This window comes from Balaenoptera musculus, chromosome 15 (genome assembly GCF_009873245.2).
Source record: "Balaenoptera musculus isolate JJ_BM4_2016_0621 chromosome 15, mBalMus1.pri.v3, whole genome shotgun sequence".
Classification (NCBI taxonomy): domain Eukaryota; kingdom Metazoa; phylum Chordata; class Mammalia; order Artiodactyla; family Balaenopteridae; genus Balaenoptera; species Balaenoptera musculus.
In genome coordinates, this window is record NC_045799.1 from 64,822,854 (window position 1) to 64,837,740 (window position 14,887).

General features: G+C 46.6%; 1 protein-coding gene across 3 annotated transcripts in view; it reads left to right on the forward strand.

Moving 5' to 3' along the window:
* VPS35L (VPS35 endosomal protein sorting factor like) overlaps nucleotides 1–14,887 on the forward strand; it is a 121,236-nt gene that overhangs the window by 98,141 nt on the left and 8,208 nt on the right. For 2 of the 3 annotated variants that reach the window (XM_036825577.1, XM_036825576.1), the window contains exon 28: nucleotides 7,290–7,455. In XM_036825577.1, coding sequence (XP_036681472.1) covers nucleotides 7,290–7,455 — 166 coding nt within the window. Of the gene's footprint in view, nucleotides 1–7,289; nucleotides 7,456–14,887 lie in introns of those variants that run through there. The other variant, XR_005016440.1, reaches the window with a different exon arrangement.

Here is a 14,887-nt window from a genome sequence, read left to right on the forward strand (position 1 = left end):
TTTCTCGTGGAATATAGGAGATGAGAAGTCAGGCTTGGGCTGGAAGGAATCAAGGCCACTCCCAGGATCCAGCATTAGGACCTTCACCCTAGTTGGAGTTCTTAACCTGGGGTCCACCTACCCCAGGGTTTCTGGCAGGGCAACCATGAATTTAGATGAGAAAAAAAAGGTTTTTTTGTTTTTGTTTTTGTTTTTTTTACAAACCTCAGTGAAATTTAGCCTTTTGCTTCATTATGAATCACAGGCAATGAGCCACAGTACCAGTTGCAGTAGCTGGGACTTTGTCACAAAAATAATTAACAATATGTTTATATCACATTTCAGGTGTGAAAGTTATTTCAGAAGATCATCTACATGTTTCCTTCCTTTAAAAGTGCAGTAGTTATTAGGCCCATCCTTACTTCACCAAGAAGTAATAGATTACAATATAACAAATACATTGAAAAAATATTTTGACAACTATATTTTAGCATAATTGATTGCCTTTGTAGTCTTACATATTTTATTTTCTGCATTAAAAATAGTACTCTGAGTTGTGCATAGGCGTCACCAGGTTGTAACAAGGTCCAGGCACAAAACGGGTCGGCTCCTGATGAAGCCGGATGCACATAGGAATCGGGGATGCTTTTTAAAATACAGAGTCTTGCTTTGCCCCATCCCCGCCTCCCCACCGAGAGTCTCACTCAGTAGGTGGGATTGGCCCCTGAACCAGCATTTTTGAAAGCTCCCTCATCAAGTCAGGTGTAGGTGGTCCTAGGACCACACTTTAAGAAATGTCCCTCTGGACTCAGGCCGTGAAAGCAGCCCAGCTCCCATGGGTACGGGGTTCCTTTTTGGGGTGATGAAAATGTTCTAAAATTGACTGTGGTGATGTTGCACAATTCTGTGAATATACAAACAACCTATGAATTGTGCATTTTAAGTGGGTGAATTGTTGGGTGTATGAATTATATCTTAGTGAAGCTGAGAGAACAAAAAGTGAGTTGCTCCGAAGTTTCCAAGTTCAGATCCCAAGTTCTTTGAAGAGGGGCTGGGATATTCAGGAGGCGGGCTTGGTGCTTGATTTCAGTGTTTTCAGATCTCCTTCTTAGTACTTTATAATCAGTTTCTCTCTTTTTTGGATATTCTAGTTATTTGTCAGGTGACAAAATCAGGGTTTCTAATGAGGAGTTGATCAATGTCATTGTTCATTAACTGGGATGCATTTTCCTTCTGCGTATGGGGTTTTCTCTGTTAAGAACCACTGGCGCCTTGAAGAAAAGCCTTGTGCTTGGAGTTAGAAACTTGTGTTCGGTCCTGACCCGATGACTCAATAGCCTCGCGGCCTTGAGAAAGTTTTGTAACTTTCAGAGCCTCAGTTGTCACCTTTCTAAAATGTCATCCAAATGCACACCTAGCAGGGCTGCTGCGAGGATTGACTGAAATGACAGCTATGAAAGTGCTTTGTGAACCAGAAGCTTGGCCCCTGGGGTCACAAACTGATGACCAGTGGGTGGAATCCAGCCCGGAGACATACTTGTTGGCCACATCATGATGGAAAACATTTGGAACTAATTACCCACATTTAAAAATTGGTAGATCACAGGAAACCCCAGATATTTAGTTGCTTGTGAAAAATCAGGTCCAGCCATGTGAGGCCCGCATTCCCCGCCTGGCCAGTTGGCCCAGCTGGAGAGCAGCTGCCCTTCCTGGGGGGCGTGTGCACTCTCTCCAGGTCCCCGGGTGCCTCTGGGTCCATTAAATCCTTTTCTGTTGCCTACCGTTCCCTTAGGCATTCAGGGGAACCCCCCTGCCAGACTTTATTGGTTCCTGGTATCAGCGCTCAGTCTTTTGCCAGGATTTACTAAAGATGATGAGATGGAGAATAGCCACAGTTCTTGACTTCTTACCAGGTGCCCTGTGCAGTGCTAACTCCCTTCGCCAACATTCAGTCTCTAGGAAAATGCCCCCAAGCCTTGCAGGGTAGGAGTCATTGTACCTTTTCCACTTAAGGAAACCTGGAGCCCCAGAGAGAGGCTTGCCTGGGGTCGCGCCGCTGTTGAGGAGCAGAGCTGGGAGGTCTGTGCTGCCGCAGAGCCTGTCCTGCACGATCTGCCTGAAACGTTTGCAGGGGGCTTTATTAGCTCAAGGTTGTCGAGACTTAACAGCCCTACGTCCCTCCTGTGGGATGCAGCATAGTAACTACTGGCCGGCTCTCCGGGTGCAGTGAGATGCTGAGCCTGAAGGGCCAAGGCTGGGCGCTAACCGAGCTCAGAAGCCAGAGGACGGGCCACACGCGAGCCCCGCCCGCTGTGAGTAGGTTTAGCAGGAGATGACATCCACATCCCACCTTTACCTGGTTCACATTTTTACCTTTCATGTCTCAGCTTTTTTTATTTCTGTGTTTTAAATTTAATTTTACTGTTGTAAGGACATTTAACATATCTATCCTCTTAGCACATTTTTAAGTGGACAGTACAGCTTTGTTGACTCAAGGCACAATATTGTACAGCAGATCCCTACAGCTTATTCATCTTGCTTAATTGAAACTTGAAGCTCATCGATTAGTGACTCCCCATTTCCTCCTCCTCCCAGCCCTTGAATTCCACGCTTTCATTCTATGAACATGACTATTCTAGATGCCCTATATAAGTGGAATCATACAGCATTTGTCTTTCTGTGACTGGCTTATTTCACTCAGCATAATATCCTCAAGGTTCATCCAAGGTTATGATAGCATTTCTTTTTTTTTTTTTTTTTTAAGGCTGAATAGTATTCCATTATATGTGTATACCACATTTTCTTTATCCATTCATCTGTCAATGAACATTTAGGTTGTTTCCACATCTTGGCTGTTGTGATAGTGCTACAGTGAACATGAGAGCACTAGTATCTCTTTGAGATCCTGATTTCAATTATTTTGGATAAATACCCAGAGGAGGGATTGCTGGATCATATAGTAGTTCCATTTTTAATTCTTTGAGGTACCTGCATACAGTTTTCTATAGTGGCTGCACCATTTTGCATTCCCACCCGCAGAGCACAAGACTTTTAAAGAATGGGTTTGGAAAGCTTTGATTCATTTTATTTGTTTAGAAAAAAATTGAAGCCATTTTAGACCAAATAAAATACCTGGCCCACTCTATTCATACTTATAAATGCAGAAGTAAACAATTCCCCCAGAACAGCCCTCTCTCCTCAGCAAGCAGCACCACCTTTGGAGCATTTTGAAGCGTTCCTCTTTGGCGCTAGTAGCAGTCAGCCTCTTGGTAGACTGCGGCACAGTCTTCTCCATGTTATTGAACTAATGCATTTCTTTTAACAACATTTGGTAGGATAAGAAAAGTAGAATTAATTGAACAAGTTCAGTGTTACCACTTCAGACGCCTGATTTTGATTCAATTGAAATTTGTAGGCAATGGAAATGTTTCCCATCAGTTTCCTGGCACTAATCACCAGGACACAGCAGGGAAATGTCTTTTCTCCGTCTTATCTTTGAGAAAACGTCCAGCCATCAGCATAACATGGTATCCAGGTGCTAAGATTCATTCATTCCGTCTACCCCGCAAATATTTGTTGATCTGGGGATGGGGGAGTGAACATGAGAAATGTGTGCTCCCACTCAAGGAGACAGATGCTAATAAGCAAATAAATACTTAACTACGATTGTATAAGGTGTCATAAAGAACTACAGGAACCTCTGAGAGCCTCAGATTTGAAGGGAAGTGGGTCAGGAAAATTCCCTGAGAATGTGTTACCTGAGCCGAGATCCAGAGGAAGACTAGTAGGTCCCTAAGTGTGGGGCGGTGGGGGGGGGGGGGGAGGGGAGGGTGTTCCCAGCAGAGGGAGCAGTGTGGGTAAGGCCTGGAGGTGGGAAGGGCCACCCGGCAGCACCGGAGGAAGAGAGCCGCGGTGACGAGCGAGGTGATGCGAGACTAGAGGGGCACCAGGGTCTCGAGGCGGCAAGATGGGCAGGGGCTGGGTGCAGCAAGGCCGGGGAGCTCTGCAGACTCTCCGCCGGCCTCGCGTCTCCATGGTGATCTGTCTCCTGCCCTGCACCCCCGCCGTGTCCTCCCAGTGCCCCTCTTTCCTTTCTTGCCCTTCCTCCCAGTCCCCTTGTGTTCTGGCTCCTTTCCTAAAGGACTTGAATATTTATTTAACACACTTACATACCTTTTACAGTGAGCCAGCCAGCAGTTCACAAATACTCACTGCGAACAAACCTGTTATTATCCTCGTCTCACAGAAGCAGACCCTGGCACAGAGAGGTGAAGTGACTCACCCAGGGTCACCAGCTAGTAAGTGGCCAAGACGATTCAAAGCCAGGATGTGTGTACTCCGCGCTGTCTTCGCTGCCTCTCTGGTCTCCTGGGAAGTTAGTCGTTTCCAGGGTATTCCTTCTCGCAAGCAGTGACATTTAATAGAAGGATTCCCGCAGACCAAGGAGCCAGAGGGATATTCTGAGTGGTGGAAGGCAGGCCCCCTTTCCGTGCAGCAGAGAGAGAGAGAGACGTTTGAGTCCCTCCCAGGCGCCTCTTGGGAGCCGCCTCCTGAGCATTTGTTTGCTGCCGGGCAGCCTTGGCAGAGACCCCAGGGGAAACCTTTTCCCCTCGGATTGCCAACTGAATTGGGATCTTTTTTTCTTCTTTAAAAAAAAAAAAAAAAATCTATGTTTGCCTTTCTTTAGTTGCTGGCACTGGTACAATTTCTTTTGAAAATGTTACAACCACTGAAGCGTGGCTATCATGTGGAAAATGTTTTCCTTGTAGAGAAGGTTGGAAATAATCTCTTCGTCTCTTCGGTTTAAAGCTAGCAGAAATGGCTGGCTACAAACCTTCACGTCTCCGTTACCCCTTCTTCCACCTTTCTGAAGGTGTGTTGAATGCTCTCTCACAATAGTTATGGCAATTTGTATTGAAATTAAGTTACTGGAACATTCAGATTGTCGTCTCTTTCCAGGGCAGATCCTGAAATAGAATATATTTTGAACATCCACATAGCAGAACGAAATAGCCTAGTTAGAAACAGCTGTTAGCAAAGAAAGGCAGTAGTAAGCTGCCATCTGAGACTGACTCTGGCAATGGAAGGCGGACCATGGCACAGGCAATTTTGCTGCATATAGTTTGAGGTACTCAGATTTTGGAGTGTCATGTGTCTTCTTTTGTGCTGACGCCATAACAGCAATTCCTGTAGATGTTAACAGCTGTACAAATTATCTCCCACTCCTCCACCCTCATTCTAACCCACTGGAAGTATTACTGCTGTGTATCCACACATTGGATAATGTAGCTGTTAACTCCTGCCCACCTCGGTTATCACACTTCAACTCCATGCCTGAATTCAAGATAGCCGACCTCGTGTATGCCTTCCCCCAACTAGCCAGCTCCATAAGGTCTAGTTCATCCCTAATTCATCTGTAGAGAGGCAGTATAAATAGAGTATTAGCAGTTAGGAATGTCCACTCTGGAGCCAGACTCCCGGGGCTCAAATCCTGGTTCCCCCATGCACCAGCAGTGTAGCTCATTTCCCATCTGTGAAATGGGGGGGAGAGGAGGTCATAAAAGTATCTTCCCGGAACGTAGAAAAACTATGGTAGCTACAATAGCTACCATAAACGTTAGCTGTTGTGTTTGTAGCCACCTCAGTGCCTGGCACATAGAAGGTGCTCGAAAAATGTTATCCATTCAACAGTATTTACCTACCAAGTGTCTGCTCTGTGCCCAGCACTGTCCCAGGAAGCAGAGACAGGGATGGGGCACCATTTGCAATCCTGGGCAGTCCTGGCAGTGTATTACTGGCAAACAGAACAGATAAAGTACCTGCCGTCCTGGAGGTTATAGGCTAGGATGAAAAAAAAGATGAACCAAGAGGTATGTTTGGGTAGTTAGGAATAAATAAGATCGCTTCCGATGCTGAGCACTGCTCTGAAAAATGAGATGGATGACTTGACGTGAAGAGAGACTAAGAGAGACGGGGCGGGGCTCTGGATTGCCGATCAGGGCAGGAGCTAACATGTAAGATGAGATCTGGAGGCTGTCAAGGAGCCAGTGTGGCCAAGTCTTGCAGGTGAATATTCCAGTCAGGGGAACAGCAGGGCTGGGAGGCCAGACCCCCTTGGCATATGAGCTGCCCTCCGGAGCATCCTGTGCCCTTCAGTCTGGTCTGTGTGGGAGACTGGCCTCTGGGGATCGCGTCACCGGGGCTTCCTTCCTTCTGGCTTCCAGCTGGTTCAGCCAGCGCGAGTACTGATGTGGACTGCAGGGCAGGAGGAGAGCGAGGCTGGGGTATTTATCCCCCAACTGTCACTGGGCCGTGTTTGGCAATGGCTTTGTTCTTCCATCCAGGGCTGCAGCTGCTGCTGGGTGGTCGCCTCCAACCGCAAAAACTCGCTCCCCACCGCGTGCTTTCAGCCCGAGGATGGTAACAGTTTCCCTCTGTTGCCAGGCCCTGGGTGCCTCATCTTTCCTCGCTAGTTCTCTTCATTCTGATAATCTTTCATTAAACCATCCTCGTTTAACCCTTGTGAGCGTGTCCTCTGTGTCCTGCCAGGACCCTGAGCGGTCCAGCTGGTCCCAGGAGCCATAAAGGTGGCGCTGGACTGAGTGAGGGGCAAGATGGGCCAGCCGGGTCAGCGGGGCAATGGCAGCAGGAGCTGGGGGAGGAGGAGTCTTCGGAGAGCGTTCAGCAGGGGGGCCACTGCATTGCATATTCCTTTTTGGAACTGAATTGAAGCTGCTGACTCTTTTGCATCCCAGCACTGGTTCAGTTTAGCATCTGAGAAACACTGTTATAAGCTCTGTGACTGACTGTTGGGTTTTTCCTCTCCCAAGAGAGGATCCTCAATTTAGCTGTTAATGTTGCTGAACACCCTAAAGAGTGAGGCTGTGTTTAAAGTTGGTGCCTTTGGTGGTGACAGTGATCATTTGGGGGTTTACCTGAGGTAGGTGGCTTCTGCTGTGCCGTCTGCAACGAGACCTGCAATCTAGCTTCTGTAGTTGGAAGAACAGGGCTTTTTACTGTTATGGACATAAGAGCAAGGCTGTAATTTTGGAAACAGACCATTTAACTGACAGGTAATTTTGCTTTCTTTCCTCAGACCCAGAGCTCTCAAAGCTTGTCTCCCCAGACTGGAGCGTGTTGTTTAGTGGAGTTAACAACGTTTTGTCACTTTTCTCTCTATTGTTTAACCATAGCTGGCACTTTAATTTCTCTACAGCTGCTAAAGGGAGGGACCTGGGTTTCTGTCTTGATTTTTTTTTCCTCCTGCTTCACATTTAGGATTATTTATCCTTTTTCTGGTCCTCCACTAGGATCATCCTGAACACGGGGTCCTGTTTCTTGTTCGAGAGCTGCTCAACGTGATCCAGGACTACACCTGGGAGGACAACAGTGATGAGAAAATCCGCATCTACACCTGTGTCCTGCACCTGCTGTCCGCCATGAGCCAGGAGACCTACCTCTACCACGTAGACAAAGGTAGCTGGGTCCCTCCACCAGACTGCACTGTGTTTGAACTTCTGAACAGCAAGTGCAGGGTTTTCACTTTCTCTTTTATTTAATCCCCTTGTGTTTTACCTACCATGAACTTCTACTCCAGGGTCTTGATAAATTTGCCCAGTGTAAGAATTACCTGGGGAACTCTTAAGAATACAGGTTCCTGGGCCCCATCTGTCTCTTCTAAATTAGAATCCCCAGGAAGAGGCCTGAGAATTTGTATCTTTAACAAGCATCCAAGATCATTTTGACAAACAGACGAGTTCAGAGAAGCACTCTTTTGGATCAGTGATGTCTTGGGTGTGCCACAGAATAACCTAGAATGGTGATTACATATGCACATGCATGACCTTCATCCCAGGCTTGTTCCTTACCAGTTTCACGTGGGTCCTGACCTGGACCCTTAGAGCAGGTGCTTGGAAGAAGGAGACGGCCTTGCTCCCCAACATGCAACCAGCCGTCTTGAACTTGCTACAGGTTTGGGAGCCGCCTCCTCATGTCCTTGACACAACATGGGACAGTCCCAGTTCCAGACCTCTGCCCACTGAGCCCAGGCACCTTCCTGCTTGTCAGAGCCTCGGTTCCGATTTTTGGTTTCCAAAAGAATGGCCCTATTGTTAAAAGCGATTTGGCCAGTAAATGAATACTTCAGGGTTTAAGCAACTGTCTCTACACTTGGATATTTTAGGGAACAAATTTGCAGTGCTAAGGATGGCCTCCCGTTATAACTCTCAGAGGCTTCCTCTGGCTGGGATTTGGGGGCTGAGGTTACGTAAAGGTGTAACTCGGGGAGGTTGGTTAATGTCAAAGATGATAAGTCCCGCGATCTGAGCTCCTACTGCGTGCCGGGTGCGGCGCCGGACTCCACGGGCCTCCTTCTCCTTTCATCCTGACAGCATTATGAGGAAGATGGGCATCTGTGTCCCCATTTCACACACAAGCAAGGGGAGACACCGAAAGACAACATGGTTTTACCAACCACGTGGTTTCCAGGGCTCAGGGCCAGTTAGTGCTCCGAGTGGAATTCACTGTGGTACATGCATTATGCTGCTTCCTTGATTACAAAGTAACAATATTTTGATTAAAGTATATCATAGTACACACATACAATAAACCATAAAGCTCAGCAGATTATCACAAGGTGAACACACCCAGTAGCCACCACCCAGATAGAGGAATCAAACATTACTAGCTCCCCAGAAGTCCCCTGTATGCCCCCATCCACTCAGCACCACCACTTTCCTCTCTAAAGGTACACTGCTCTCCTGACTTGTAACATTACAGATTAGTTTGCCAAGTTTTGACCTTTCCGTGAATGGACTCATTTAGCAAGCATCCTTTGGCGTCTGGCTTCTTTCACTCAGTGTTATGTCTGTGAGATTCTTCTGTGTTGTGTGTAGCTGTTGTTCGTCCTTTTGCATTGCTGCATAGTATTCCATCGTATGAATATACCAGAATTTCTTCATTCCCCTGTGGATGCAGTTCTGAGCTGTTGTGAAGAGTGCTGCTGTGAACATTCCTGAATATATAACTCTTGGGGTTCATGTCTGTCAGGTATATGCCTGGGGTGGAAATGCTGGCTGGTGCGATTTGCTTATGTTCAGCTCTGGTAGGTACTGTCTCACAGTTTTCCAAAATAGTTATACCAGTTTACACTCCCACCAGGCATGAATGAGATTTCCATTTTTTCCCTTGATACGGTGAGTCTTGTTCATTTGGGCTCTTCTGATGAGTGTAATTTGCATTCCTTTGATGGCTAATGAGGGTGAGCTTTTCCTGTATTTGTTGGCATTTTTATTTCCTCTCTTGTGAAGGGCACACGGAGGGCTCAGAACAAGAGAGAAACTTTTGAGGACCAGATGCTGCCGTGGAAGTGGGTCTGTAAACCCGGGCCCTATGAGAGGAGCAAGCCCTCTCCTCGCTCTTCCCTTCCTTAAACAGATTCACTGAATCCCCTGTCTACACAGCACAGCAGGGTGCACTGTAGGAGCCAGAGCGCCAGCACGGGGAGCGTGGCTGTGTTTGACATGTGGAGTCTAGTTTTCTAGCTTTTAGAGATGGGTTTTCTTTGCTGCCTTCTTGGCCCAGCTGTTTACTCTGAGTGCACAATTGTGACCTGACAGTTGTCTTCGTAGCAGAGAGTCCCGGGGCCCTGGGAGGCTTTGCAGGGGTGGAGGCTCCATTTTCCCATCTCTTTCTTAGTCGAGGCAGCTCTTTAGACAGCGCTGACAAAGGTTCGAACTTTTGAAAAACTGGGGTCAGATTTTTTTTTTTGCATTTACGAAGGATGCCTTGGCTGTTTTCTTTCCAGATGAATAAGAAGAGAATGTTCTGAAGTGACCTGGAGCCATAACTCCAGTGCTGTCATGCGAGCGTGCGAGACAGTGTGCTTGCTGTGGAAAGGCAGGACACTTCTGACACTGAATGTCTATTTATTTAACACACAGGTGTCTAGTTGGAAGAGTACAACTCCGGGGCCCGTGGGAAGTCGGCACAGCCCCTTCACTCCTCCACGTCACTTGCCAGGCCCTTGAAGCATTTGGGGTTGTGACCCCAGGGCCAGACAGATGCAGAGGTCCTGGGCTATTTTAAGTAGCCATTTGCCAGGGATCTCATTTCTCCCCGTTGTGAGCGCCAGTCTGGACTCTCAGGCCTGCTTTATACTCTGGCCAGGCCAAATTACTTCTGACTGTCAACTTCGCCCTTCCCTCCCTCCCTCTGTCACCACCAAGTGTTAGCATGGAAACACTTTTCCCCACTCCTGACCCCGTTTTTCACTTTCTCTGTGAATTTTCCACCTTCAGGGTTCAGCCTAGATCTCACTGATTCTATGATTCCATCCCAAGCCTAGATTTTAGGATCCTGGGACCCCCAGGCCACCCTCTCCTGACATGCAGCCCATGCGGTTGTGATTGCCCGTTTGCTCGTCTGCACCTCCTGTGTGCTGTGAGGGCAGGACCGGGTCAGCCCGTTCCCCACCCTCCGGGTCTCCGGGTCCTGGAACCTGGCGCAGAGCAGGCCCTCACCTAGTCCGTGCTCTGCGTGTGTGAGCGGCCTGCTCTGAACACGCCTCTGACCCCTCTGGGCGGGATGCCTGCAGCTTGGGTGGTTGGCCACAGGTGGTCCTAGACCTTCTCGCTTCTCCCCTGCTGCTGGGCTAATCCGAATGAGTAGGTTACGCCAGCGCAGAGTAAGACTGGGAATTTATGCCAGGAGCTAGCCTAGTCCTCAGCAGCAGGTGTGAGAAATTCCTTTACCAGCTGCATTTTGCCACCCTGCAAAAGCACATGGTGGCGAATGGCTGAATCAAATTCTTTCTCTTCTTACAAGAATAACCGCCGTCTTCCACGTCATGGACAGCAGTTGAAACACAGCAGCCAGAGCCAGAGCCGTCTCAGAAATCCTGGGACGGATGCCTGCAGCCCAGGGCAATTCACTACCAACCTGTGTCATAGGAACAACTACAAAGCCAGCAGCCGACCCAGGAGAGCACTCCCAGAACATTCCCCACGAAGGGGCAGTTCAGAACCGGAGTAGAGGTTTCATGCGGACAGAGAAGCTGGGGAGCGAGGAGACCAGCTGTCCTGCTTGTTCTCACGCAGTATGTCTGCAACCTGCTTACAAATGGTTCAGCCAGAAAAAATGACGTATATATCTGCGTGTACGTGAGAGTGTGGAGAGAGCAAGCGAGAGAGCTTCACAGAAGTGGCAAAACGGCATCAACTGGTGATGCTGGGTGAGAGAGAGGCAGCGCTTCAGTGTACTGTTATTCCCGCTGTTCTACAGCCTTGACATTTGTTTAAGTAAAAAGCTGGGGATAAAAGAAGAAGGAGTTATTCTTTTTTTTTTTTTCCACTTAGAAACTCAGTAGTAATTTATTTGGAAAAAGATAAGCAAAGAATGGCTCATTAAAAAATACATTTCATAGTGTCATTCTTCCTCCTTCATACTTTTCCCAAATGCCTAATTGGGAGTTAAATATAAATGTAAGAATTTTAAAAGAATATTATGTACAATTTTATTGAAGTAGAAGAAGGAGTTATTCTTGAAATAGCAACTAGAAATGTACATGAAGCATCCCTGAAATTATTTTATCAATCAGTTAATTACTATATGCTTATACCTGTACCATTCCCCAAGATTCAAGACAGATTACAGGAAATATATAAAATAATAAAATATAATTTTTTAATTGAAAAAATTGGTTCTTAGGAAGTTATAAATTAGGAAATATATGGCTATATATGTCTGTGTGTGGTATATAGATATACTGGTTTGTCACTTTACTAATAGTATATTATAAATATCTTTCAGTAATAGTATATTGTAGCAATAGTATAGTGTAGTACATGGTAGTTAACAACTATAGATCATATACTTTTATTGTCTTCATAGTATTTTATTTAATGCTCATGCCCCAGAGCAATTTTTTTTTTAAATTAATTTATTTATTTTTGGCTGTGTTGGGTCTTCGTTTCTGTGCGAGGGCTTTCTCTAGTTGCGGCAAGTGGGGGCCACTCTTCATCGCGGTGCGCTAGCCTCTCACTGTCGCGGCCTCTCTTGTTGCGGAGCACAGGCTTCAGATGCGCAGGCTCAGTAGTTGTGGCACGGGCCCAGTTGCTCCGCGGCATGTGGGATCCTCCCAGACCAGGGCTCGAACCCGTGTCCCCTGCATTAGAAGGCAGATTCTCAACCACTGCACCACCAGGGAAGCCCTGCCCCAGAGCATTTAATCAAAACTCTTGGTAGATATTTCTGTTGCTTCTCCTCTTACCATTATACACAACATTTATAATGAACATACATTGAACACTGTCCTCTGTGATGAAACAATATCACATATATGCATCTTTGTGCAACTGGGGGATGATTTTCTTAGGATAAATCCCTTGGAGTGGGTTTTCCCAAGTCAAAGATCTGACCTTTTTCTGTACTAAGACTTTTTTTTTTGGAGTAAAATATACATAGTGATAAAATACATATAAAGTTTACCATTTTAACTATTTTTAAATGTACAATTCAGTTTTATCAAGTATAGTTGCAGTGTCGTGCAACCATCACCATTATCCATTTCCAAAATTTTTTCATCCTCCCAAACAAACTCTGTACCCAATGAACAATTAACTTCCCCCTTCCCCCCTCCCCCCAGCCTCTGGTGACCTCTATTTTACTTTCTGTCTTTATGAATTTGCCTCTTCTAGGTACCTCATATAAGTGGAGTCATACAATAGTTGTCCTTTTTTTAAAAAAATTTATTTTATTTATTTATTTTTGGCTGCGTTGGGTCTTTGTTGCTGCACGCAGGCTTTCTCTAGTTGTGGCGAGCAGGGGTTACTCTTCGTTGCGGTGCACAGGCTTCTCATTGCAGTGGCTTCTCTTGTTGTGGAGCACAGGCTCTAGGCGCGCAGGCTCAGTAGTTGTGGCTCGAGGGCTCTAGAGTGCATCAGTATTGTGGCGCATGGGCTTAGTCGCTCCGCGGCATGTGGGATCTTCCTGGACCAGGGATCAAACCCGTGTCCCCTGCATTGGCAGGCGGATTCTTAACCACTGTGCCACAAGGGAAGCCCTAGTTGTTCTTTTGTGTCTGGCACATTTCTCTTATCATAATGCTTTCAAGGTTCATCCATGTTGTAACATGTAGTAGAATTTCATTCCTTTTTGTGATTGAGTAATATGCCACTGTTTAGATAAACCACTAAACCACATTTTGCTTATCTGTTGATCTGTCAGTGGATACTTGGGTTGTTTCCACCTTTTGGCTCTTGTGAATAATGCTGCTGTGAACATTCACGTACGTGTACGTGTATCTGTTTGAGCCTCTGCTTTCAAGTCCTTTGAGCACTGGAGTTGCTGGATCCTGGAGTTGCTTTTCCACACCAGCTGCACCATTTTACATCCCCACCAGCGATGCACGAGGCTTCCAGTTTCTCCACATCTTCATCAATACTTCTTATTTTCCTCTTTGTTGTTTGTTGTTTTTAAATAACAGCATCCTAATGGGTGTGAAGTGGTACTGGACATTTCTTAAGGCTTTTCTTACTGATTTCCAACCTATGGTACTCCCACCAACAGTTTGCCCAGGCCTACATCAAAACCGGGTATTCTTTCTCACCTTTGTTAATCTGATAGGTGATGTTTTATTAAAAGTTCTTCTGTGGTTTTAGTTTTCTGTTCTTTGATCACTAGTGAAATTGAACCTTTTTTTTTTCCCTAAAATTATAGGCCATTTAGATGTATTTCTGATACATTGATGTATTTGCCAATTTTCCTATAAGTGACCCTAAGAGGGGTCACTTTCTTAAAAGCTCAGAAGCCATCCCTGCACATTGTACCTTGGCTTTTCTCGTCTTCATGGCCAGTGCCTGTTTAACGTGATCCCCTTGTTCTGTAGCTCGTTGCCAGCAGTCCAGGGACTAGTTCTTTGCAGGCCCTGACAGACGGCTGGTGACTTTGACCATAATGGGGCTATGCACTGTGGCTCTGACTCTCAGCCTCACCCATGTGCAAGCTAAATGAGTGCCCCGTGTCCCTCGCTTGTGGTGTCACCTCTTGTTTGCATCACACAACCTCATGGGCTTTACTGTGATCTCATATGTATCATCCCTTTTTGACTGTATATGCCTAGGAGACAGGATCCTAGGGATGGTGATGAGCTGGGCCGAGAAGAGCACAGCAAACCACATTCCCCCAGATGAGCTAAGCTGAACCAGTTTATTGACAACGTCTCTAAACCATGAACTGGATTAGCACTGTGTGTACATGGCCGTATAAGCCCAGCCACACCCCGCCAAGGCACCTGCACGGCCTCTGCTTTATCAGATGTTGCTGCACCTGGGACAGTGGCCCAAATTTTAGGCCTCCACCAGATCAGAAACATCTAAGAGCTGCCACTGCACTTTTCCTCTCCTTGACCACTTAGTGCTGAGGGTGCTCCAATGGTTTTGCACTGCACTGAGCGCCGCTCATTCACACCTGAAATAACTACGCTCAGTCACGTACAAGTCAGCATTTGGGAGTTGGGGTGAAAGCAGTTAAAAAAGGATCTGGCGAGAAAAGGCATGGAGGGAAAGAATCGACTCTGCAAGGCAGAGGTTGTGGTTCCCTTACAGACGGTAAGACTTTGCAGCAGCCTGGCCCTGACCCCTCACCGCACCCCCCCTAAAAAAAGAAGAAGGAGAACCACTGAAGTGTCCGCAGGAGGGACCAACCAAAAGCATTCTGGTCCATCACACGATGGACTACTGCTCAGCTAGTACAAGCAAAGCAGCACATCCATATATGCTGATATGGAAATAGCTCCAGGAATCATTAAGTGAGAAACAACAAAGTGCCAAACAGAACCCTGTAGAGTCCCTCTCCTTTCTTACCCAGAGGTCATGCTTTGTGTGAAGGTCGATAGGAAGGAGGGAGAGAG